At 37.9% G+C, this 27,848-nt stretch overlaps 1 protein-coding gene across 1 annotated transcript; it reads right to left on the bottom strand.

Moving 5' to 3' along the window:
- Positions 1-361: 361 nt before the first annotated feature.
- On the bottom strand, positions 362-23,894 carry LOC148070171 (scavenger receptor cysteine-rich domain-containing protein DMBT1-like). Its single transcript, XM_087800437.1, is given in 28 exon segments — positions 362-474; positions 550-625; positions 710-863; positions 938-1,177; positions 1,282-1,424; positions 1,669-1,874; positions 1,981-2,289; positions 2,387-2,728; positions 3,288-3,614; positions 4,790-5,116; positions 5,671-5,997; positions 6,405-6,737; positions 7,907-8,233; positions 9,455-9,781; positions 10,170-10,496; positions 11,010-11,342; positions 11,720-12,046; positions 12,558-12,884; positions 13,261-13,587; positions 13,962-14,288; positions 14,983-15,347; positions 15,349-15,706; positions 15,822-16,142; positions 18,572-18,901; positions 19,741-20,070; positions 20,909-21,238; positions 22,078-22,407; positions 23,846-23,894. Coding segments are annotated over 27 exon segments (7,818 nt in total). The 3' UTR covers positions 362-474; position 550.
- Between the last annotated feature and the right edge of the window lie 3,954 nt (positions 23,895-27,848).

Raw genomic sequence — 27,848 nt, 5'->3', positions numbered from 1 at the left:
CAAGGCTCGGGTCCACATGCATCCGTGTCATTATGGTCAATCATTGTTTTTATCATAAAAAAAAGTCTGGCTCAATGAATCATTATGACTTGACACTTTATTTATGTTACATGCAGAGAATGATTTATTCAAGAAAAAATCAAATCGCTTAAAACAGTTGAATCATTTGGATTATGATTTAAATGACACAAGTTTACTTTAGGCTTAACCTTAATAAATATAAATAAACAATTATCTCAGTTTAGAAAACAGTATAGCATTTATTAAGTATATGTAGATTCTTAAATATAAATCAATCAAAGGTAATATTTATTTAAAATACTTTGAAGGCAACATCAATTTCTGCTGTGAACCCGTTTGATTGAAAAGGCTACGGGCTTCAGTGACTCATAACCATATAGTCCTGAAAACAAAAAAAAAGATGGATGGAGAGGCCTTGTACTGCAGCTGAGGATGTCCCACGTACTTATTTGTCTGCTTATTAAGACAAAAACAAAATGAGGGTTACATTCACAGAAATAGTTGCAGTAATGTCTGATTGAAACTTACCCTAAAACGGCCCTTGGGTGAGCGTTGAAAATTCCTCTTCAATTTCTGCTGAGCGAGCAGTTCTTTCACTGCAGTCCTGTGGAGTTTTCATGAAAAGCATATTTAATAAAAACAATTGGCAGACAAATGCTGCTGTATAATCAATTAATGTTTAACGTACTGGAACACAGTGAGGGGCATTTGGTTCACATATGGCCACACTGCAGCGAAGATACACATGTTGGCTGGTCTTGCTTTTTATCACTCCAGTGATTGTAACCCGTTGTGTCCCACTTTTATTTATTTTGACCCCTTGCCATTGACCAGTCGGACACCTTTAATTATTATTAAGGATTGTTTAAGTTACACGTACCATCAAAATCATGTGAGTTTAACGAGTGAGACAGACCTGGAGGTGATGAAGGAGTCTTCATGCACATCAATGTCTGGGTATAAAGTTGTATACAAGTCGTTCACAACAACAATGTAGCCTTCATGAACGTCGTGCATTTTTACTTCAATGCAAACTTTTGTATCAGCACTCAGCTTTTGAGAGCCAGAGGTCAAGGGTTGACCTTCACATTTCTCTTTGTACAGATTGAGCTCAACTTTAGGCACACTTCCATGCCCTTTTACTTCTTGTCCAGAACTATAAGGACATAATTCAGATCAGGATTAGGATTTCATAATTTGTACATAGCTTTTCTTCAACTATATCCAAACAAAGAAAAAAAAAGAAGACCGAGGTCCTACCTTTTTGGAAATTGGACAGGATTTTTTATAGAAACTATAGTGTCCAAAGGATAAGCACAGCTGAACGGTATACTCTGTACCCGTGACCCACTTTTTGCTTTGAAGACCAGAATGTTTGAGAAAATAAGATGTGTGCCGTTGTTCTGAAAGAGACAAAATCACAACATTTACAACAACTGGATATATGTAAAATGTGCTTACCCACTCATATATCATATTAGCTCATCAGATATCTATACATTAGATGTGTTGTTTAGTTAAGTTTAGTTAGTTTTAATATAACATCTATGAATATATAAATTACATTATAATTCAAACAGTCAGCATCAAGCACAAGAAATACGACATTTTTCCATGTAAAATTGTAAATAAAAACTGTATTCTCACCTTAACTTTAGTTCCACAAACACCCTTCTTTGGTGCGGAATATGTAACATGAGCACCAGAAACAGAATGGTGGTCACATTTGGAGTCTGACATGTGACCAGAATCAATGTCTAAACCAGCATTCACTAGACTGCTCTTTGAAACCTTGACTTGGAGGGTACTTGTTTGGCAAGAAACCTCGGAATCCTGGGATACATAACGCTTTTCTATAAAACCAGTTAAAAAAGAAGTTAGGAAAGGAGTAAACATTAAAATGATACTGAGAGAGAGAGCTTGTAGAACTTGTAGATAATGGTAATATTAATAAGTTACCTGTACATACGACGGCAGCGGCTTCCGTACGACGGCAGTTGTGGACTCCAAACCCAAGATGTTTACAGTCACTTAATTTATTTTCATTTCCTTCACAACGAACATTATCCAACCAGATTGGCCCAGGGCTAGGAACCCCATCCCAGTCTTTTATTGCAGTGATGGCGTTACCACAGCCCAACTGATGACAAACCACTTGAGCATCCTTCATTCCCCATAAATCATTGCATACTGTTCCCCATTCATTATCGTAAAAAACCTCAACTTTGCCAGAACATTCTTTATCCATGCCAACCACTCTCAAGGTTGCTGTGGTTGGGGATTCATCTGGAAAAGTGATGGTCAAACATGTCAATAGTCACACGAATACGAAACTTTCAGCTGTCAAGCGGTGGATCGGTAAAACATGACTGATAGTTACCTTCACATATCACACTGGCATCTTCTCTGTGATTGCAATTCATTCCTGAAACAGCATCATGTTCACAGTCTGTTAAAGATGATTCTGTTCCTTTACACTTAACATTATCTAAAATGATGGGTCCAGATCCCTCTCCAAAGTGTGCCTTTAGTGGTGCGCCTTTTGCAGCGCCACAGCCCATCTGCCGACAGACTACCTTCGCGTCCTCCATTCCCCAATAGTCATCACACACAGTTCCCCATTCGATTTCATTATGGATCTCCACTCTGCCTTCACACTTATGGTTGCCTCCGACTAACCTAATTTTTGCCCCAGGGGATAGCTCGGCTGTAAAAACAAAGTGTTGTAGATTTGAGTCAAAAGAACATTGTTGTAGGTACATGAATGTAACATCATGGAATGGTTTTTATCATGTTTGTGTCGACGTATTGAGTCTTTCACAATGCTAATTTAACACATGTGAGGTAACCTTGACAGACAAACATGGTTAGCTTTAACACAGGTTGAAATGCTGTCTTCTTGCTTCAATGACACATTTATGGGATATACTTTTGAAAACAATGTATCATATTTTCCTTAGAAACATCTATTTGTGAAATCATTTCTGTTGTCAAAATAAACAAGTTACCCAAGATTGGCTTGGGGCCATCAATTCTTCATGTTAGCAATGTACTGTGGTACTTTGGGTCTCCATATAGAGCTGATTCAAAGTGTAGAAACTATAATTAAAATCAGTGAATTAATAAATTGTATCTCGCTTTCTAGAGATGAGCATTCATTTCAAAATATTTGGCTTTGGATGATATTGATTTGTTTTTGGCAAAAAATAGGAATGTAAAAGGTATTTGCAGAAAAGGAAAATAGAGGAAGTGAGATATAAAGTTACCTTCACAAATCACACCGGCATCTTCTCTGTGATTGCAATTCATTCCTGAAACAGCATCATGTTCACACTCTGTTAAAGATGATTCTGTTCCTTTACACTTAACATTATCTAAGATGATGCGTCCAGTTCCCTCTCCAAAGTATGCCTTTTGTGGTGCGCCTTTTGCAGCGCCACAGCCCAACTGCCGACAGACTACCCTAGCGTCCTCCATTCCCCAATAGTCATCACACACAGTTCCCCATTCGATTTCATTATGGATCTCCACTCTGCCTTCACACTTATGGTTGCCTCCGATTAACCTAATTTTTGCCCCAGGGGATAGCTTGGCTGTAAAAACACAAAGCGTAGATTTCAGTTAACATCAAAGTTGATGCCCTTACATTTTATAAACTGAATGTGAGTGTACCCATGACAGGAAGAGCCATGTCAACCTTCATTTATGACTGTTATCAGCCATTACTGTTGTTGGCTTCATATGCAGAGAACCTATTGTAAACCATGTAACAATCTACTAGGACAACTAGGCAAGGATAGTATAATTGTTTGTTTTTCAAGAAACGCCTAGAAAGCCAACTTTTATTTTTTATATAGTAGAATAAGTATGGTGTCTTGCATTTTAGTTTTCATCTTCGTCTATATAATCTCTAATGATGATTGTGGTTTGACAATTTAACATGAAAGGGCAGCAAATATAGGATTTCTTTGCAATTGTAAAATACAAAGTACAAAATTACCTGCACATGTGACACTGGCTTCTTCACCCGGTTTGCAGTTGTGTGTTCCATCATGACTTTGTTTGCATTGTGCTATGGATTGTTCACTTCCTGAACACACAATTTTATCCAGCAAGATCGATCCAGTGCTTTTTTGTAGACTGAATTGTGAAGATGTTTCATGACTTGTTGCTTTGCCACAGCCCAACTGACGACAGACCACCTCTGCTTCGTTCGCTCCCCAGTAGTCGTCGCAAACAGTTCCCCAACTGTCATACTGTTGGATCTCTACTATGCCTTCACATTCATTACTGCCTCCAACCAGCCTGACTTTTGAGACTGGGGTTGACTCGACTGTGAAAACATAAAGGGTTGTACATGTGAGAACAATAGCTTTAACACAGGTTGACATGTTGTGTTCTTGCTTCAATGACACATTTATGGGATTAACTTTTGAAAAGAATATATAATATTTTCCTTGGAAACATCTATTTGTGAAATCATTTCTGTTGTCAAAATAAACAAGTTACCCAAGATTGGCTTGGGGCCATCAATTATTCATGTTAGCAATGTACTGTGGTATGTTTGGGTCTCCATATAGAGCTGATTCAAAGTGTAGAAATTATAATTAAAATCAGTGAATTAATAAATTGTATCTCGCTTTCTAGAGATGAGCATTCATTTCAAAATATTTGGCTTAGGATGATATTGATTTGTTTTTGACAAAAAATAGGAATATAAAAAGTTTATGCAGAAAAGGAAAATAGAGGAAGTGAGATATATAGTTACCTTCACAAATCACACTGGCATCTTCTCTGTGATTGCAATTGATTCCTGAAACAGCATCATGTTCACACTCTGTTAAAGATGATTCTGTTCCTTTACACTTAACATTATCTAAGATGATGCGTCCAGATCCCTCTCCAAAGTGTGCCTTTAGTGGTGCGCCTTTTGCAGCGCCACAGCCCATCTGCCGACAGACTACCTTCGCGTCCTCCATTCCCCAATAGTCATCACACACAGTTCCCCATTCGATTTCATTATGGATCTCCACTCTGCCTTCACACTTATGGTTGCCTCCGACTAACCTAATTTTTGCCCCAGGGGATAGCGTGGCTGTAAAAACAAAGTGTTGTAGATTTGAGTCAAAAGAACATTGTTGTAGGTACATGAATGTAACATCATGGAATGGTTTTTATCATGTTTGTGTCGACGTATTGAGTCTTTCACAATGCTAATTTAACACATGTGAGGTAACCTTGACAGACAAACATGGTTAGCTTTAACACAGGTTGAAATGCTGTCTTCTTGCTTGAATGACACATTTATGAGATATACTGTTGAAAAGAATATATAATATTTTCCTTGGAAACATCTATTTGTGAAATCATTTCTGTTGTCAAAATAAACAAGTTACCCAAGATTGGCCATAAATTCTTCATGTTAGCAATGTACTGTGGTACGTTTGGGTCTCCATATAGAGCTGATTCAAAAGTGTAGAAACTATAATTAAAATCAGTGAATTAATAAATTGTATCTCGCTTCCTAGAGATGAGCATTCATTTCAAAATATTTGGCTTCAGATGATATTGATTTGTTTTTGGTAAAAAGTAGGAATATAAAAAGTATTTGCACAAATGTAAAATGGAGAAAGTGAGATATAAAGTTACCTTCACAAATCACACCGGCATCTTCTCTGTGATTGCAATTCATTCCTGAAACAGCATCATATTCACACTCTGTTAAAGATGATTCTGTTCCTTTACACTTAACATTATCTAAAATGATGGGTCCAGTTCCCTCTCCAAAGTATGCCTTTAGTGGTGCGCCTTTTGCAGCGCCACAGCCCAACTGCCGACAGACTACAGTAGCGTCATCCATTCCCCAATAGTCATCACACACAGTTCCCCATTCGATTTCATTATGGATCTCCACTCTGCCTTCACACTTATGGTTGCCTCCGATTAACCTAATTTTTGCCCCAGGGGATAGCTTGGCTGTAAAAACACAAAGTGTAGATGTCAGTTAACATCAAAATTGATACCCTGACATTTTATAAACTGAATGTGAGTGTACCCATGACAGGAAGAGCCATGTCAACCTTCATTTATGACTGTTATCAGCCATTACTGTTGTTGGCTTCATATGCAGAGAACCTATTGTAAACCATGTAACAATCTACTAGGACAACTAGGCAAGGATAGTACAATTGTTTGTTTTTCAAGAAATGCCTTGAAAGCCAACTTTTATTTTTTATATAGTAAAATAAGCATGGTGTCTTGCATTTTAGTTTTCATCTTCGTCTATATAATCTCTATTGATGATTGTGGTTTGACAATTTAACATGAAAGGGCAGCAAATATAGGATTTCTTTGCAATTGTAAAATACAAAGTACAAAATTACCTCCACATGTGACACTGGCTTCTTCACCCGGTTTGCAGTTGTGTGTTCCATCATGACTTTGTTCGCATTGTGCTATGGATTGTTCAGTTCCTGAACACACAATTTTATCCAGCAAGATCGATCCAGTGTTTTTTTGTAGACTGAATTGTGAAGATGTTTCATGACTTGTTGCTTTGCCACAGCCCAACTGACGACAGACCACCTCTGCTTCGTTCGCTCCCCAGTAGTCGTCGCAAACAGTTCCCCAACTGTCATACTTTTGGATCTCTACTATGCCTTCACATTCATTACTGCCTCCGACCAGCCTGACTTTTGAGACTGGGGTTGACTCGACTGTGAAAACATAAAGGGTTGTACATGTGAGAACAATAGCTTTAACACAGGTTGAAATGTTGTGTTCTTGCTTCAATGACACATTTATGGGATGAACTTTTGAAAAGAATATATAATATTTTCCTTGGAAACATCTATTTGTGAAATCATTTCTGTTGTCAAAATAAACAAGTTACCCAAGATTGGCTTGGGGCCATCAATTATTCATGTTAGCAATGTACTGTGGTATGTTTGGGTCTCCATATAGAGCTGATTCAAAGTGTAGAAATTATAATTAAAATCAGTGAATTAATAAATTGTATCTAGCTTTCTAGAGATGAGCATTCATTTCAAAATATTTGGCTTCGGATGATATTGATTTGTTTTTGGCAAAAAATAGGAATATAAAAAGTTGATGCAGAAAAGTAAAATAGAGGAAGTGAGATATAAAGTTACCTTCACAAATCACACCGGCATCTTCTCTGTGATTGCAATTCATTCCTGAAACAGCATCATGTTCACACTCTGTTAAAGAGGATTCTGTTCCTTTACACTTAACATTATCTAAGATGATGGGTCCAGTTCCCTCTCCAAAGTGTGCCTTTAGTGGTGCGCCTTTTGCAGCGCCACAGCCCATCTGCCGACAGACTACCTTAGCGTCCTCCATTCCCCAATAGTCATCACACACAGTTCCCCATTCGATTTCATTATGGATCTCCACTCTGCCTTCACACTTATGGTTGCCTCCGATTAACCTAATTTTTGCCCCAGGGGATAGCTTGGCTGTAAAAACACAAAGCGTAGATTTCAGTTAACATCAAAGTTGATGCCCTTACATTTTATAAACTGAATGTGAGTGTACCCATGACAGGAAGAGCCATGTCGACCTTCATTTATGACTGTTATAAGCCATTACTGTTGTTGGGCTTCATATGCAGAGAACCTATTGTAAATCATGTAACAATCTACTAGGACAACTAGGCAAGGATAGTACAATTGTTCGTTTTTCAAGAAATGCCTAGAAAGCCAACTTTTATTTTTTATATAGTAGAATAAGTATGGTGTCTTGCATTTTAGTTTTCATCATTGTCTATATAATCTCTAATGATGATCGTGGTTTGACAATTTAACATGGAATGGCAGCAAATACAGATTTTCTTTGCAATTGTAAAATACAAAGTACAAATTACCTCCACATGTGACACTGGCATCTTCACCCGGTTTGCAGTTGTGTGTTCCATCATGACTTTGTTTGCATTTAACTATGGATTGTTCAGTTCCTGAACACTGAATGTTATCCAGCAAGATCGATCCAGTGCTTTGACTGAATTGTGAAGATGTTTCATGACTTGTTGCTTTGCCACAGCCCAACTGTCGACAGACCACCTCTGCTTCGTTCGCTCCCCAGTAGTGGTCGCAAACAGTTCCCCAACTGTCATCCAGTTGGATCTCCACTTTGCCTTCACATTCATTACTGCCTCCGACCAGCCTGACTTTTGAGACTGGGGTTGACTCGACTGTGAAAACATAAAGCGTTGTGCATGTGAGAACAATGATTTTAAAATGTCAATCAAGTACTTATTTCAACATTGTCTCCTGGTAATATATATAAAAAAAGAAAATGTTTGATTCAAGTGCAAATGTCTTGACAGAATTCATGGCTGATGCCATTTGTAAACTGAATGTGAGTGTACCCATGACAGGAAGAGCCATGTCGACCTTCATTTATGACTGTTATCATCCATTAATGTTGTTGGCATCATATGCAGAGAATCTATTCTAAATCATGTAACAATCTACTAGGAAAACTAGGCAAGGATAGTACAATTGTTCCTTTCTTTAAAAAATGCCTCAAAATTCAAACTTTTATTTTTTATATAGTAAAATAAACATGGTGTCTTGCATTTTAGTTTTCATCTTTGTCTATATAATCTCTATTGATGATCATGGTTTGACAATTTAACATGGAAGGGCAGCACATATAGGATTTCTTTGCCCTTTAAAAAAAAGAAATGAGTACGAAACTACCTCCACATGTGACACTGGCACCGTCACCAGGTTTGCAGTTGTGTGTTCCATCATGACTTTGTTTGCATTGTGCTATGGATTGTTCAGTTCCTGAACACTGAATGTTATCCAGCAAGATCAATCCAGTGCTTTGTAGTGTATTGAATTCTGAAGATGCTTCATGACTTGTTGCTTTGCCACAGCCCAACTGTCGACAGACCACCTCTGCTTCGTTTGCTCCCCAGTAGTCGTCGCAAACAGTTCCCCAACTGTCATCCAGTTGAATCTCTACTATGCCTTTACATTCATTACTGCCTCCGACCAGCCTGACTTTTGAGACTGGGGTTGACTTGACTGTGGAAACATAAAGCGTTGTACATGTGAGAACAATGATTTTAAAATGTCAATCAAGTACTTATTTCAACATTGTGTCCTGGTGACATATTAAAAAAAAATCTTGTGGTTAAAAATGTCTTGACAGAATTCATGGTTGATGCCACTTTTAATCTGAATATGAGTGTACCCATGACAGGAAGAGCCATGTCGACCTTCATTTATGACTATTATCATCCATTACTGTTGTTGGGCTTTATATACAGAGAACCTATTCTAAATCATATAACAATCTACTAGGACAACTAGTAATGATGATCGTGGTTCAACAATTTAACATGGAAGGGCAGCAAATATAGGATTTCTTTGCAATTGTAAAATACAAAGTACAAAATTACCTGCACATGTGACACTGGCATCTTGACCCGGTTTGCAGTTGTGTGTTCCACCATGACTTTGTTTGCATTGTTCTATGGATTGTTCAGTTCCTGAACACTCAATGTTATCCAGCAAGATCGATCCAGTGCTTTGACTGAATTGTGAAGATGTTTCATGACTTGTTGCTTTGCCACAGCCCAACTGTCGACAGACCACCTCTGCTTCGTTCGCTCCCCAGTAGTGGTCGCAAACAGTTCCCCAACTGTCATCCAGTTGGATCTCCACTTTGCCTTCACATTCATTACTGCCTCCAACCAGCCTTATATTTGAGCCTGGGGTTGGCTTGACTGTGAAAACATAAAGTTTTGTGCATGTGAGAACAATGATTTTAAAATGTGAATCAAGTACTTATTACACGTTGTCTACTGGTAATATATATATATAAAAAAAGAAAATGTTTGCTTCAAGTGGAAATGTCTTGACATAATTCATTGCTGATGCTATTTGTGAACTGAATGTGAGTCTACCCATGACAGGAAGAGCCATGTCGACCTTCATTTATGACTATTATCATCCATTACTATTGTTGGGCTTTATATACAGAGAACCTATTCTAAATCATATAACAATATACTAGGACAACTAGTAATGATGATTGTGGTTCAACAATTTAACATGGAAGGGCAGCAAATATAGGATTTCTTTGCAATTGTAAAATACAAAGTACAAAATTACCTGCACATGTGACACTGGCATCTTGACCCGGTTTGCAGTTGTGTGTTCCATCATGACTTTGTTTGCATTTTACTATGGATTGTTCAGTTCCTGAACACTGAATGTTATCCAGCAAGATCGATCCAGTGCTTTGACTGAATTGTGAAGATGTTTCATGACTTGTTGCTTTGCCACAGCCCAACTGTCGACAGACCACCTCTGCTTCGTTCGCTCCCCAGTAGTGGTCGCAAACAGTTCCCCAACTGTCATCCAGTTGGATCTCCACTTTGCCTTCACATTCATTACTGCCTCCAACCAGCCTTATATTTGAGCCTGGGGTTGGCTTGACTGTGAAAACATAAAGGGTTGTGCATGTGAGAACAATGATTTAAAAATGTCAATCAAGTACTTATTTCAACATTGTCTCCTGGTAATATATATATAAAAAAAGAAAATGTTTGATTCAAGTGCAAATGTCTTGACAGAATTCATGGCTGATGCCATTTGTAAACTGAATGTGAGTGTACCCATGACAGGAAGAGCCATGTCGACCTTCATTTATGACTGTTATCATCCATTAATGTTGTTGGCTTCATATGCAGAGAACCTATTCTAAATCATGTAACAATCTACTAGGAAAACTAGGCAAGGATAGTACAATTGTTCCTTTCTTTAAAAAATGCCTCAAAATTCAAACTTTTATTTTTTATATAGTAAAATAAGCATGGTGTCTTGCATTTTAGTTTTCATCTTTGTCTATATAATCTCTATTGATGATCATGGTTTGATAATTTAACATGGAAGGGCAGCACATATAGGATTTCTTTGCCCTTTAAAAAAAAGAAATGAGTACAAAATTACCTCCACATGTGACACTGGCACCGTCACCAGGTTTGCAGTTGTGTGTTCCATCATGACTTTGTTTGCATTGTGCTATGGATTGTTCAGTTCCTGAACACTGAATGTTATCCAGCAAGATCGATCCAGTGCTTTTAAGTGGATTGAATTCTGAAGATGCTTCATGACTTGTTGCTTTGCCACAGCCCAACTGTCGACAGACCACCTCTGCTTCGTTCGCTCCCCAGTAGTCGTCGCAAACAGTTCCCCAACTGTCATCCAGTTGGATCTCCACTATGCCTTTACATTCATTACTGCCTCCGACCAGCCTGACTTTTGAGACTGGGGTTGACTTGACTGTGGAAACATAAAGCGTTGTACATGTGAGAACAATGATTTTAAAATGTCAATCAAGTACTTATTTCAACATTGTGTCCTGGTGACATATTAAAAAAAAATCTTGTGGTTAAAAATGTCTTGACAGAATTCATGGTTGATGCCACTTTTGATCTGAATATGAGTGTACCCATGACAGGAAGAGCCATGTCGACCTTCATTAATGACTATTATCATCCATTACTGTTGTTGGGCTTTATATACAGAGAACCTATTCTAAATCATATAACAATCTACTAGGACAACTAGTAATGATGATCATGGTTCAACAATTTAACATGAAAGGGCAGCAAATAAAGGATTTCTTTGCAATTGTAAAATACAAAGTACAAAATTACCTGCACATGTGACACTGGCATCTTGACCCGGTTTGCAGTTGTGTGTTCCATCGTAACTTTGTTTGCATTGTTCTATGGATTGTTCAGTTCCTGAACACTCAATGTTATCCAGCAAGATCGATCCAGTGCTTTGACTGAATTGTAAAGATGTTTCATGACTTGTTGCTTTGCCACAGCCCAACTGTCGACAGACCACCTCTGCTTCGTTCGCTCCCCAGTAGTGGTCGCAAACAGTTCCCCAACTGTCCTCCAGTTGGATCTCCACTTTGCCTTCACATTCATTACTGCCTCCAACCAGCCTTATATTTGAGCCTGGGGTTGACTTGACTGTGAAAACATAAAGTTTTGTGCATGTGAGAACAATGATTTTAAAATGTGAATCAAGTACTTATTACACGTTGTCTACTGGTAATATATATATAAAAAAAGAAAATGTTTGCTTCAAGTGGAAATGTCTTGACAGAATTCATTGCTGATGCCATTTGTAAACTGAATGTGAGTCTACCCATGACAGGAAGAGCCATGTCGATCTTCATTTATGACTTTTATCATCCATTACTGTTGTTGGCTTCATATGCAGAGAACCTATACTAAATCATGTAACAATCTACAAGGAAAACTAGGCAAGGATAGTACAATTGTTCCTTTCTTTAAAAAATGCCTCAAAATTCAAACTTTCATTTTTTATATAGTAAAATAAACATGGTGTCTTGCATTTTAGTTTTCATCTTTGTCTGTAGAATCTCTATTGATGATCATTGTTTGACAATTTAACATGGAAGGGCAGCACATATAGGATTTCTTTGCCCTTTAAAAAAAGAAATGAGTACGAAACTACCTCCACATGTGACACTGGCACCGTCACCCGGTTTGCAGTTGTGTGTTCCATCATGACTTTGTTTGCATTGTGCTATGGATTGTTCAGTTCCTGAACACTGAATGTTATCCAGCAAGATCGATCCAGTGCTTTTACTGAATTGTAAAGATGTTTCATGACTTGTTGCTTTGCCACAGCCCAACTGTCGACAGACCACCTCTGCTTCGTTTGCTCCCCAGTAGTGGTCGCAAACAGTTCCCCAACTGTTATCCAGTTGGATCTCCACTATGCCTTCACATTCATTACTGCCTCCGACCAGCCTGACTTTTGAGACTGGGGTTGACTTGACTGTGAAAACATAAAGCGTTGTACATGTGAGAACAATGATTTTAAAATGTCAATCAAGTACTTATTTCAACATTGTGTCCTGGTGACATATTAAAAAAAAATCTTGTGGTTAAAAATGTCTTGACAGAATTCATGGTTGATGCAACTTTTAATCTGAATGTGAGTGCACCCATGACAGGAAGAGCCATGTCGACCTTCATTTATGACTATTATCATCCATTACTGTTGTTGGCTTCATATGCAGAGAACCTATTCTAAATCATATAACAATCTACTAGGACAACTAGCAATGATGATCGTGGTTCAACAATTTAACATGGAAGGGCAGCAAATATAGGATTTCTTTGCAATTGTAAAATACAAAGTACAAAATTACCTGCACATGTGACACTGGCATCGTGACCCTGTTTGCAGTTGTGTGTTCCACCATGACTTTGTTTGCATTGTGCTATTGATTGTTCAGTTCCTGAACACTCAATGTTATCCAGCAAGATCGATCCAGTGCTTTGACTGAATTGTGAAGATGTTTCATGACTTGTTGCTTTGCCACAGCCCAACTGTCGACAGACCACCTCTGCTTCGTTCGCTCCCCAGTAGTGGTCGCAAACAGTTCCCCAACTGTCATCCAGTTGGATCTCCACTTTGCCTTCACATTCATTACTGCCTCCAACCAGCCTTATATTTGAGCCTGGGGTTGACTTGACTGTGAAAACATAAAGCGTTGTGCATGTGAGAACAATGATTTTAAAATGTCAATCAAGTACTTATTTCAACATTGTCTCCCGGTGACATTTACATTTTTTTTTGTGGTTTAAAATGTCTTGACAGAATTCATGGTTGATGCCACTTTTAATCTGAATATGAGTGTACCCATGACAGGAAGAGCCATGTCGACCTTCATTTATGACTATTATCATCCATTACTGTTGTTGGCTTCATATGCAGAAAACTTATTCTAAATCATGTAACAATCTACGAGGACAACTAGTAATGATAATTGTGGTTTAACAAGTTAACATGGAAGGGCAGCAAATATAGGATTTCTTTGCAACAGTAAAATACAAAGTACAAAATTACCTCCACATGTGACACTGGCATCGTGACCCGGTTTGCAGTTGTGTGTTCCATCATGACTTTGTTTGCATTGTTCTATGGATTGTTCAGTTCCTGAACACTCAATGTTATCCACCAAGATTGATCCAGTGCTTTGACTGAAATGTGAAGATGTTTCATGACTTGTTGCTTTGCCACAGCCCAACTGTCGACAGACCACCTCTGCTTCGTTCGCTCCCCAGTAGTGGTCGCAAACAGTTCCCCAACTGTGATCCAGTTGGATCTCCACTTTGCCTTCACATTCATTACTGCCTCCTACCAGCCTTATATTTGAGCCTTGGGTTGACTTGCCTGTGAAAACATAAAGCGTTGTGCATGTGAGAACAATGATTTTAAAATATGAATCAAGTACTTATTACAACATTGTCTTCTGGTAATATATATATAAAAAAGAAAATGTTTGCTTCAAGTGGAAATGTCTTGACAGAATTCATGGCTGATGCCATTTGTAAACTGAATGGGAGTGCACCCATGACAGGAAGAGCCATGTCGACCTTCATTTATGACTGTTATCATCCATTACTGTTGTTGGCTATATATATGCAGAGTACCTATTCTAAATCATGTAACAATCTACTAGGACAACTAGGCAAGGATAGTACAATTGTTCCTTCCTTTAAAAATGCCTGAAAACGCTAACTATCTATTTTCTATATAGTAAAATAAGCATGGTGTCTTGCATTTTAGTTTTCATCTTAGTCTATATAATCTCTATTGATGATCGTGGTTTGACAATTTAACATGGAAGGGCAGCACATATAGGATTTGATTATATTAGTGTTTTTAATATTTTTTTAGTATTTGTCTTGTGATGTTCTTGTACAGCACTTGTTGCCAACTGCTGTTGTTTTAAAGTGCCATATAAAAAGTTTGGATTGAGTTTTGTTATTTGAAAAGACAATGAGGAATAAAGTTTAATTTAAAAATCACTAATTTTTCAACAACATTAGACAACCAAACAATGCAAGAACACAATATAAATTACCCTTGCAAATGACGCTGGCATCTTCACTGTGTTTGCAGTTGTGGCGTCCAACTCCAGGATGTTTACATTCTGTTAAAGCTGATTCTGTTCCTTCACACTGAATATTATCCAGCAAGATCATACCATGGCCTGGACCAAAGTGTGAAGATATAGGTGCTTCTATTGCTTCACCACAGCCCAACTGTTTACAGACCACCATAGCTTCCTCCATTCCCCAGTAATCGTCACAAACAGTTCCCCATGTGTCTCCATATGGGAGCTCAACTCTTCCTTCACACTCTTTGCTTCCACCCATCAACCTCAGAGTTGAACTAAGGGTTGGCTTGGCTGTAAAATTAAAACACAGTTTAGACATAAAATAACATAATGCTGATATACAATGGAGAATATTTACCTTCACATATGACACCGGCATCCTCCCTATGTGTGCAGTAGTGTTTCTTGGGACCAAGACTTTTACATTTACCCAAACATGACTCTTCCCCTTGGCACTCTACTTTGTTCAGCCAGATTTCTCCTGTTCCCTCACCAAAGTGTGCATTGATTGGTGAAGCTACAGCTTTGCCACAGCTCAACTGGCGACAGACCACCATAGCTTCCTCTAGTCCCCAGTGTTCTCCACAAACAGTTCCCCAATTACCATTGATGGAGACTTCAACTCTGCCTTGACATGGATTGTTACCATTTACTAACCGTAATTCTGTAATTCCAAGTGTTGGTTCGTCTGGTAAGAGAGAGAGAGAAAAATCTGACATAAGCAAATAAATCTCACATCCAAATGTAAGTCATCTCGAAACATTTATATAAAATAATAAGAAACACTAATAGAACACAATTACCATGACAAATAACACTGGCATCTTCAGTGTGTTTGCAGTCATTGACTCCCAGCTGTTTAGGGCATTCCATTAAAGATGACTCTGTTCCTACACAACGGACCTCATCCAGCCAAATCTCTCCAGTTCCCTTGCCAAACCACATAGAAATTGGTGCTTTTACAGCAGGGCCACATGCCAACTGTCGGCAGACGACCTGAGCATCCGCCATTGACCAGCTGTCGTCACACACTGTGCCCCATTGACCATTTAGAAAAATCTCCACTCTGCCTTGACAGCTATTGCCACCATCCTTCAGCCTCAGAGTTCCAGGTGTGATTGGATCTGGTTAAAGAGTAAAGCAAACTATAATCAATCCAATTTGAAATTAAGAGCAGGGCATCAGTCAATGTTCCGTCTGCCTGCATTACATCGGATATTCTCTGTACTGATACAAATGCATGTTTGTTATTAATCAATTCATTATTTGTTATTAATAATATACTTGTGACAATAACCCATTTATTAAAATATGACCACACTTAAGATTACATAGACTTTCAATATATTAAGAAATAATTTACCGTGACAGATGACGCTGGCATCATTGCTGTGCATACAGTTGTGGGACCCAATACCTTCTCGACAGAGTGATAGAGATGTTTCTGCTCCATTGCACTCAACATTATGCAGCGAGATTTGTCCAGTGCCTTGACCAAAATGTGCTGCTCTAGGGGCCTCTTTTGCCACACCACAGCTTAATTCACGGCAAACGACATTAGCTTCTTTCAAATCCCAGTGGTTGTCACACACGGTTCCCCACTTCCCATCTAGGTAGATCTCCACTCTGCCTTGACAGGAACTTCCTCCATTCACCAGCCTTACTTTATTAGTTGGGGCTGGTGTCGCATGAACTGTTAAGAGAGAAGAAGATACACAATGCTAGAACAGACGACACAATTTCAAGATAACAAATGTAATTGATGTCATGAATACAAAAGTTGTAGTCAGCGGATGGTGGGGTCGGATTTGTTGATGCAAAGAAGCGAACTACAGTGAATACATTTTTTCATGTTGATTTCTCTATCTCATCGTTCTCTGATTGTCAACTCATAGCCAGTAATCCATATTTAAATAGATTTTGTTCTCCTAACACTTGCAGTAGATGTGTTTAAACATATTGGCATTGCCCCCTTGCACAATTTAAGTGGACTGCCCAAGGACATCAGTCCAATAAAACTAGTGAATGATAAAAGAGAACTTTCTTAATAAATGTAGTTTCACACAATTGTATGTGGTGCAGTTTTTCCTGGTAATAACTTTGGTACTTTTGATGTTAATCTAGCCCATCACAGAAGGCATCAAATAATATTGACCAATGAGAAGCAACATAAGCCGGTGTTGGCGTCTATCTTTCATTACAGCACCACTATACACACAAATATAGACAACAGCTCATGGTTGGGCCAACTGCTTCAAATTCATGTTTGTTATTAATTTATTATTTATTTGTTATTAATGGTATACTTGTGACAATAACCCATTATTTCAAATATGACCACACTTAAGATGACATAAACATTCAATATATTAGGAAAGAATTTACCTTGACAGATGACGCTGGCATCATTGCTGTGCATACAGTTGTGGGACCCAATACCTTCTCGACAGAGTGATAGAGATGTTTCTGCTCCATTGCACTCAACATTATGCAGCGAGATTTGTCCAGTGCCTTGACCAAAATGTGCTGCTCTAGGGGCCTCTTTTGCCACACCACAGCTTAATTCACGGCAAACGACATTGGCTTCTTTCAAATCCCAGTGGTTGTCACACACGGTTCCCCACTTCCCATCTAGGTAGATCTCCACTCTGCCTTGACAGGAACTTCCTCCATTCACCAGCCTTACTTTATTAGTTGGGGCTGGTGTCGTAGGAACTGTTAAGAGAGAAGAAGATACACAATGCTAGAACAGAAGACACAATTTCAAGATACCAAATGTAATTGATGTCATGAATGCAAAAGTTGTAGTCAGCGGATGGTGGGGTCGGATTTGTTGATGCAAAGAAGTGTACTACAGTGAATATATTTTTTCCTGTTGATTTCTCTATCTCATCGTTCTCTGATTGTCAACTCATAGCCAGTAATCCATATTAAAATAGCTTTTGTTCTCCTAACACTTGCAGTAGATGTGTTTAAACATATTGGCATTGCCCCCTTGCACAATTTAAGTAGACTGCCCAAGGACATCAGTCCAATAACACTAGTGAATGATAAAAGAGAACCTCCTGAATAAATGTAGTTTCACACAATTGTATGTGGTGCAGTTTTATCCTGGTATTAACTTTGGTAATTTTGACGTTAATCTAGCCCATCACGGAAGGCACCAAATAATATTGACCAATGAGAAGCAACATAAGCCGGTGTTGGCGTCTATCTTTCATTACAGCACCACTATACACACAAATATAGACAACAGCTCATGGTTGGGCCAACTTAAATATGTAGAATTCTCGTTAAACTTTAAAGTAAATTCCAGAAACGCCATTCAAAATGAGGAAGTAAGCCTCTGGTTTTCAAATTAAGAGCAGGGCATCAGTCAATGTTCTGTCTGCCTTCATTGCATCAGTCATTCTCCGTACTGCTTCAAATTCATGTTTGTTATTAATTATTAATTCTTTGTTATTAATGGTATACTTGTGACAATAACCCATTATTTCAAATATGACCACACTTAAGATGACATAAACATTCAATATATTAGGAAAGAATTTACCTTGACAGATGACGCTGGCATCATTGCTGTGCATACAGTTGTGGGACCCAATACCTTCTCGACAGAGTGATAGAGATGTTTCTGCTCCATTGCACTCAACATTATGCAGCGAGATTTGTCCAGTGCCTTGACCAAAATGTGCTGCTCTAGGGGCCTCTTTTGCCACACCACAGCTTAATTCCCGGCAAACGACATTAGCTTCTTTCAAATCCCAGTGGTTGTCACACACCGTTCCCCACTTCCCATCTAGGTAGATCTCCACTCTGCCTTGACAGGAACTTCCTCCATTCACCAGCCTTACTTTATTAGTTGGGGCTGGTGTCGTAGGAACTGTTAAGAGAGAAGAAGATACACAATGCTAGAACAGAAGACACAATTTCAAGATAACAAATGTAATTGATGTCATGAATGCAAAAGTTGTAGTCAGGGACTGGTGGGGTCGGATTTGTTGATGCAAAGAAGCGAACTACAGTGAATACATTTTTTCATGTTGATTTCTCTATCTCATCGTTCTCTGATTGTCAACTCATAGCCAGTAATCCATATTAAAATAGCTTTTGTTCTCCTAACACTTCCAGTAGATTTGTTTAAACATATTGGCATTGCCCCCTTTCACAATTTAAGTAGACTGCCCAAGGACATTGGTCCAATAACCCTAGTGAATGATAAAACCGAACTTTCTGAATAAATGTAGTTTCACACAATTATATGTGGTGCAGTTTTATCCTGGTATTAACTTTGGTACTTTTGACGTTAATCTAGCCCATCACGGAAGGCACCAAATAATATTGACCAATGAGAAGCAACATAAGCCGGTGTTGGCGTCTATCTTTCATTACAGCACCACTATACACACAAATATAGACAACAGCTCATGGTTGGGCCATCTTAAATATGTAGAATTCTCGTTAAACTTTAAAGTAAATTCCAGAAACGCCATTCAAAATGAGGAAATAAGCCTTTGGTTTTCAAATTAAGAGCAGGGCATCAGTCAATGTTCTGTCTGCCTTCATTACATCAGTCATTCTCTGTACTGCTTCAAATTCATGTTTGTTATTAATTTATTAATTCTTTGTTGTTAATGGTATACTTGTGACAGTAACCCATTATCTCAAATATGACCACACTTAAGATGACATAAACATTCAATATATTAGGAAAGAATTTACCTTGACAGATGACGCTGGCATCATTGCTGTGCATACAGTTGTGGGACCCGATACCTTCTCGACAGTGTGATAGAGATGTTTCTGCTCCATTGCACTCAACATTATGCAGCGAGATTTGTCCAGTGCCTTGACCAAAATGTGCTGCTCTAGGGGCCTCTTTTGCCACACCACAGCTTAATTCACGGCAAACGACATTGGCTTCTTTCAAATCCCAGTGGTTGTCACACACGGTTCCCCACTTCCCATCTAGGTAGATCTCCACTCTGCCTTGACAGGAACTTCCTCCATTCACCAGCCTTACTTTATTAGTTGGGGCTGGTGTCGTAGGAACTGTTAAGAGAGAAGAAGATACACAATGCTAGAACAGAAGACACAATTTCAAGATACCAAATGTAATTGATGTCATGAATGCAAAAGTTGTAGTCAGCGGATGGTGGGGTCGGATTTGTTGATGCAAAGAAGCGAACTACAGTGAATACATTTTTTCATGTTGATTTCTCTATCTCATCGTTCTCTGATTGTCAACTCATAGCCAATAATCCATATTAAAATAGCTTTTGTTCTCCTAACACTTGCAGTAGATGTGTTTAAACATATTGGCATTGCCCCCTTGCACAATTTAAGTGGACTGCCCAAGGACATCAGTCCAATAACCCTAGTGAATGATAAAAGAGAACTTTCTGAATAAATGTAGTTTCACACAATTGTATGTGGTGCAGTTTTTCCTGGTATTAACTTTGGTACTTTTGACGTTAATCTAGCCCATCACGGAAGGCACCAAATAATATTGACCAATGAGAAGCAACATAAGCCGGTGTTGGCGTCTATCTTTCATTACAGCACCACTATACACACAAATATAGACAACAGCTCATGGTTGGGCCAACTTAAATATGTAGAATTCTCGTTAAACTTTAAAGTAAATTCCAGAAACGCCATTCAAAATGAGGAAATAAGCCTTTGGTTTTCAAATTAAGAGCAGGGCATCAGTCAATGTTCTGTCTGCCTTCATTACATCAGTCATTCTCTGTACTTCTTCAAATTCATGTTTGTTATTAATTTATTAATTCTTTGTTGTTAATGGTATACTTGTGACAGTAACCCATTATTTCAAATATGACCACACTTAAGATGACATAAACATTCAATATATTAGGAAAGAATTTACCTTGACAGATGACGCTGGCATCATTGCTGTGCATACAGTTGTGGGACCCAATACCTTCTCGACAGTGTGATAGAGATGTTTCTGCTCCATTGCACTCAACATTATGCAGCGAGATTTGTCCAGTGCCTTGACCAAAATGTGCTGCTCTAGGGGCCTCTTTTGCCACACCACAGCTTAATTCACGGCAAACGACATTGGCTTCTTTCAAATCCCAGTGGTTGTCACACACGGTTCCCCACTTCCCATCTAGGTAGATCTCCACTCTGCCTTGACAGGAACTTCCTCCATTCACCAGCCTTACTTTATTAGTTGGGGCTGGTGTCGTAGGAACTGTTAAGAGAGAAGAAGATACACAATGCTAGAACAGAAGACACAATTTCAAGATACCAAATGTAATTGATGTCATGAATGCAAAAGTTGTAGTCAGCGGATGGTGGGGTCGGATTTGTTGATGCAAAGAAGCGAACTACAGTGAATACATTTTTTCATGTTGGTTTCTCTATCTCATCGTTCTCTAATTGTCAACTCATAGCCAGTAATCCATATTAAAATAGTTTTTGTTCTCCTAACACTTGCAGTAGATGTGTTTAAACATATTGGCATTGCCCCCTTGCACAATTTAAGTGGACTGCCCAAGGACATTGGTCCAATAACCCTAGTGAATGATAAAACAGAACTTTCTGAATAAATGTAGTTTCACACAATTGTATGTGGTGCAGTTTTATCCTGGTATTAACTTTGGTACTTTTGACGTTAATCTAGCCCATCACGGAAGGCACCAAATAATATTGACCAATGAGAAGCAACATAAGCCGGTGTTGGCGTCTATCTTTCATCACAGCACCACTATACACACAAATATAGACAACAGCTCAAGGTTGGGCCAACTTAAATCTGTAGAATTCTCGTTAAACTTTAAAGTAAATTCCAGAAACGCCATTCAAAATGAGGAAATAAGCCTCTGGTTTTCAAATTAAGAGCAGGGCATCAGTCAATGTTCTGTCTGCCTTTATTGCATCAATCATTCTCTGTACTGCTTCAAATTCATGTTTGTTATTAATTTATTAATTCTTTGTTATTAATGGTATACTTGTGACAGTAACCCATTATCTCAAATATGACCACACTTAAGATGACATAAACATTCAATATATTAGGAAAGATTTTACCTTGACAGATGACGCTGGCATCATTGCTGTGCATACAGTTGTGGGACCCGATACCTTCTCGACAGTGTGATAGAGATGTTTCTGCTCCATTGCACTCAACATTATGCAGCGAGATTTGTCCAGTGCCTTGACCAAAATGTGCTGCTCTAGGTGCCTCTTTTGCCACACCACAGCTTAATTCACGGCAAACGACATTAGCTTCTTTCAAATCCCAGTGGTTGTCACACACGGTTCCCCACTTCCCATCTAGGTAGATCTCCACTCTGCCTTGACAGGAACTTCCTCCATTCACCAGCCTTACTTTATTAGTTGGGGCTGGTGTCGTAGGAACTGTTAAGAGAGAAGAAGATACACAATGCTAGAACAGACGACACAATTTCAAGATAACAAATGTAATTGATGTCATGAATACAAAAGTTGTAGTCAGCGGATGGTGGGGTCGGATTTGTTGATGCAAAGAAGCGAACTACAGTGAATACATTTTTTCATGTTGATTTCTCTATCTCATCGTTCTCTGATTGTCAACTCATAGCCAGTAATCCATATTAAAATAGCTTTTGTTCTCCTAACACTTGCAGTAGATGTGTTTAATACATTGTCTTGCTCTGAATATCAACTAATGACTACTCATTAAGTCTAAAAGGACAGTTGCTTCCCCTAAAATAATCCGTTCATGGAGAAAGATACTTTTTATACAGCAGTTCATTCTGAGTAGATTATTTAAAAAGACTACACATAGGAAAGCATTAAAAAGACAAGATAATGTAAACAAGGCTAGAATAAAGGAAAAATATTTACCATGACATATAACACTTGCATCTCTATTGTGAATACAGTTAGGATTTTTCCCAATAGCATGTCGACAGCCTGATAGAGATTGTTCTGTCCCGTCACACTCAGTATCATGAAGCCAGATGTCTCCAGTGCCTCCACCAAAGTATGCCGATTTCAGTGACAGTATTGCAGGGCCACAGCCTACTTCTCGGCAAACAACTTCAGCTTCTTTCATATCCCAGTGGTCGTCACACACTGTACCCCACTTGTTATTTAAGAAGATCTCCACTCTTCCTTGACAACTGTCACTGCCATCCGCCAGCCGCACCTGGGTTTCGGAGGCGGACCAGACAGGAGCTGTTGGAAAGGAGTTAATCACAGTCATTGAAGGAAACACATGCAACTACATCTGTGTATAGAAATATTTTAAGTTCTATCTGTGATCACTTATACTTATTAAGACCCTAATATATTACTTCCTGTCATAAATATAAATATATATATATTGATCAAGTGGAGACAAATTATATAGGTTATTGTTGTTTTAGAAATGCATTATTTTTTAAATGTAGTTTTATTAAGAACACATTGTGACAAACAACGCCTAAAATGTTTTATAACTTCACAACTCCACCCAAGAGTGTTTCAATTGTTTTGACCGCTATTATTAAAACACACCCTAGAATAGAAAGAACACCTATCCCGCTTTCATTACATTCCAGTTTCTCATATTATGTCAACACAATTTATGACTTGTTGAGACATGCAAATTTACGTATGAGCTTCACCTGAGCCCAAAGATCCTGGTAAATATATAGAAACGAATATCATATTTATTTTTGGATTACTTGTTGTCTAATCCGATATGTAAACAAAAATATGAATTATTTGGTTCATTATCTTTAATTTTTTATTTTTTACAAATTTCTTTAAGTGTTGGAACATTGCTAAATACATTTTTATTACATTAGACAAATAATAAAATCATATTTACCTATTGAGTGTGCCAGGAAGAGCAGCAATGCCCCCCAACATTCCTTCATGACGGTCCAGTTGCAAGGGCTCTGATGAATAATTTAGGTTGTGTAGAAGTACAATCCAAGAATAAGTAGTAATAACTGTGAACCAGAGTTAGGAAAGAAGAACATATGAAACAGGAAAATTGTACAAGTCGTATTGTCTATTAGGATATTAAACCAAAATAATACATTTCCTTATAAAAACTGTTTCTTGCCATTTTTAGAAATACAAATGGGTTTATGTTGCTTAATGTAAAACCCTCAGTTAAATTAAAGCAGTTGGATAAAAAGTAATTAAAAATTGTTAAAAATATGAGACAGGTAGGCAGAAGATGTTATAGATGTTAGATGATAATGATTTGTTGACCTTAAGTCCATTAATATTTCAAAGTTTTATATTGATCTATGGAGTATGTAGTATGTATAATATTTATGCTGGTCTCTCTAACTAAACTAGTCAGACACTAGGCACAAGAACTGGTTTATTTACTCGGACGTGATTTAATGCTGAATAATTTGCATAGGTGGAATCATTATCTTTATTCATCATCTTTTAAACTCACCACATTTTAAACAACTGATGCTGAAATTTACGTTACTAAAAGGCTATCTATTGAATTAATTAAGATATCACGTAAAATTTAAAAGTAGCATGAATGTGTGGTCGATAAAAAGGGGGTGAAATTCTGTCTCTTTTTCAAAAAGCCTAGTTAAAAAAACAAAACAAGTAAAGACATCAAATAATTTAATAAAAATAAAAAAACTGACTTGTGAATAACTTTAATTACAATGCGCATTTATATCTGTATATAAATCATACATTGAAAAAAAAATCATACATTTTAAATTTAAAAGCCAAATCTAATTCAGTCAATCAAACTGAGTGTTCAAGAGCTGCACAAAATTCAAAGCGACCTACCTGCTCTTGATTAAGCGTCAGAAGTGTGATCGTGTTGGATGAAATCCTTTTTAAATCAATAGGCGGGACCGGTACAACAAGAAACAAAAATGTCTACGTCCTAACCTTCAGTCTTCCTGCCTGTTAGCATCAATACAATTCAAACAGTCCTGCGGGTTAATTAAGTGTATTATTATTCATTTGAGTAATATGTTGTCAAACGTCTCTAACCAGTTTGGCAAAGCTTCAATGGTACATTGTTCTTTGCTCATCATAGCATCTTGTGTTTTCCTTCAGGCTGAACATTATGACAATTGAAATTCCATAAAACTATTCATCTTAGATCGTCATTGGTATCCAAACCTAATACGTATTTATCAAAAAACGTACTGGGTGTGTCGGACTTAAATAGAATCAACAAGTACTCACATCATCTGAACGATGTTAACAGTAGAATGAGATCCTAATGCTGAAAAATATACTATATACTATATACTATATAATATACTTTTGTTCAAAATAGTCTGTCCATTTCCTTCCACTTAGCCCAGGTAAGCGTCTACAGTCAGCATTCTTTGCAATTAAGTCAAGACTATGTTAAAAACCTACATTCTGTTTCACGAACAGCATATAAACATATCATCGTTAGAATTGATCTCTGTCAGTCCTGGGGCCTCTTCTCATTTGGTCTTTGTCAAATTTATTTATTTGTTCAATTACTTACATATGCAGTAATTAATCGCTATTATGAGTTTTACTTTTCAAAGATTTAATTTGTGTGACTAGTCTGTACATGTCTCAAACTTTTCATTATATTTAGGGTTTTGCAAATAGTTAGGGTTTTGCACATAGGGTTTTTGCGCATGCTGTGATTGTGCCACTATTCCTTGTTTCGTGGTTTGACAGTATTATTTGTTTGAAATTTGTTCAGCAGCCGCTCTTCAATTCAATGTTTTTTAAAGTGTCTTATCATTACAAAGTTATCTTAAGACATTTTACAGCCGGGGTGGCCAACCCTGGGTGTATAATGAGTGTAATCAGTTGACTGTCAGTCTGCTGTTGCTTGTTTCAGCTGAAACCTCATCGGTTGAACTGTGTATGTTTGATCGATGGAACAGAAACCTGAACCCACTGCGGCTCTTTCAGGACCGGGTTGGACATCCCTGCTTTACAGTTTAGGTAAAACTATATTGGAAAAAAGAAAAACAGATCCCAGCAACTCAACAATGAGTGAATCACAGCGCGGTAATAGCGAGGAAAAATGTCCTTTTAGAAGGCAGAATCCTCAAGCAGAACCAGACTCAGTGTTGACCTCCTGCTCCGACTCTTGTTTCGCAATGTAGTAAGTAATTTATATTTATAGAGCGCTTTTCTTGGACACTGACTCCTTCAAGAAACATCTTTAGACTTTCTTATTCGTGCAGGTATTTCCATGATTTTCTGGGACACCTGTGTTTTTATCTGTGTTATCTCGATCTTTTTAGTATATATTTTATGAGTATTTTTTTTTATTGTAGATTCTGATCCACAGACCTCAGAGCCCGAGCTGGGGTGTGAAATGTATTTTGATAGGGGATACCTATAAAGTATTGAGATAAGGCCAATTTTTTTTAAGAAGTTGTCTCACCAATGTTGTGCAACATCAACAAGTGATCAACCTGTTTATGTATTTAACATGACAATGAGATCTTGTCATTCTTCAGAATGAAAACCAACACACCCATCTTATTGTGTGTTGGTAAGCTGATGACGTGTTTGCAATAAAAAAAAAAAGGGCAGACTATTTGCGTAAGATTATTATTTGGCTGAACATAACTAGCTCTCCTCCTTAAATTGTTTCCATATACTTAATTTTTGTGGAGATGTGATTATTCAAAACTTATACCGTCACCAAAACCAACCTATAAATAACTGCCGCCAACTTTAATTAAAAACAACTTCAACTTGCACTGTGAGACAGATAAAGGCGTGTGGTTGTAACATCACTGAGAGGACGTCAAATTGTTGTCAACAACAATTGAATATTAGAGTTGATGCTGACACTAAATAAAAACCCATATAGACTTTCAATAATGACACTGAATTTAGCTTGTCTCAACCCAGTGATCAGTATGTAAGTAAGTAAGTAAGTAATATATATTTATATAGCGCTTTTCGAGACCAGGGTCACAAAGCGCTTTAACAATCAAAACAATACTCAAAACAGTACATACTTCAAAGATCAAGACAACACCGAGAACAACACAGGAGTTCGAGAAATTCAAGGAAAAGCCTGCACAAATAGAAACGTCTTAAGATGTTTCTTAAAGGAGTCAGTAGACTCCATCAAGCGCAAAGAGAGAGGAAGATTGTTCCAAAGCTTAGGAGCAACAGCCTGAAAAGATTTCTCTCCTCTGGTCCTGAGCCATGTGCGTGGAACCATAAGTAGATTCTGATCCACAGACCTCAGAGCCCGATGTATGCATGGTGTGTGTGTGTGTGTGTGTGTGTGTGTGTGTGTGTATGTGTGTGAGCTGATAAGTTTCCCCCTAACATCATACACAATATATTTTACTACCCTCTAACTTTAGCGTCTAGAATAAATAAATATAGAAGTTTTAATATGACAATATACTTAATTACACTTTACCATTAATTTAACATGGCGTATATAAATATAACAGTGGTATTCTCGATTAATCTTGTATGTCTACTTTCCATTCGTGGGGCAAAAATCCAAACCCACGCTTGCTTCCACAAAGACGTTATCCTTCTGCCGACACCATCAAGTGATGTTGTTGTAAAGCACAAATCCAGACAGAAGCTACAAGAAAATGGGTATATTCTGGAAGGATTTCAATTTAATTGAAAAAAAATGAATAAGAGGAGCCTTTGGGGAAAAACTGCCTGTTGATGTTAGGTGAACACATGTAGTTCACACACTTTTATTTGTGTGTGCGTGTCCGTGTGTTCTTTTTGTTTTTTATATTTTGAATGCAATGTGTTTATGCGCAAATGGATCGCGGATTTCCCAGATTGTATACTGATACCCCCTCCTCTGTGTTATGCATTAGCAAAGCTGCGAGACACCTCACTCAAAT

Source organism: Callionymus lyra, chromosome 10 (genome assembly GCF_982586985.1).
Source record: "Callionymus lyra chromosome 10, fCalLyr1.hap1.1, whole genome shotgun sequence".
In the NCBI taxonomy this organism is placed as follows: domain Eukaryota; kingdom Metazoa; phylum Chordata; class Actinopteri; order Syngnathiformes; family Callionymidae; genus Callionymus; species Callionymus lyra.
Note: the sequence above shows the minus strand (reverse complement) of the source record. Positions and strands in the feature narration are given on the sequence as shown.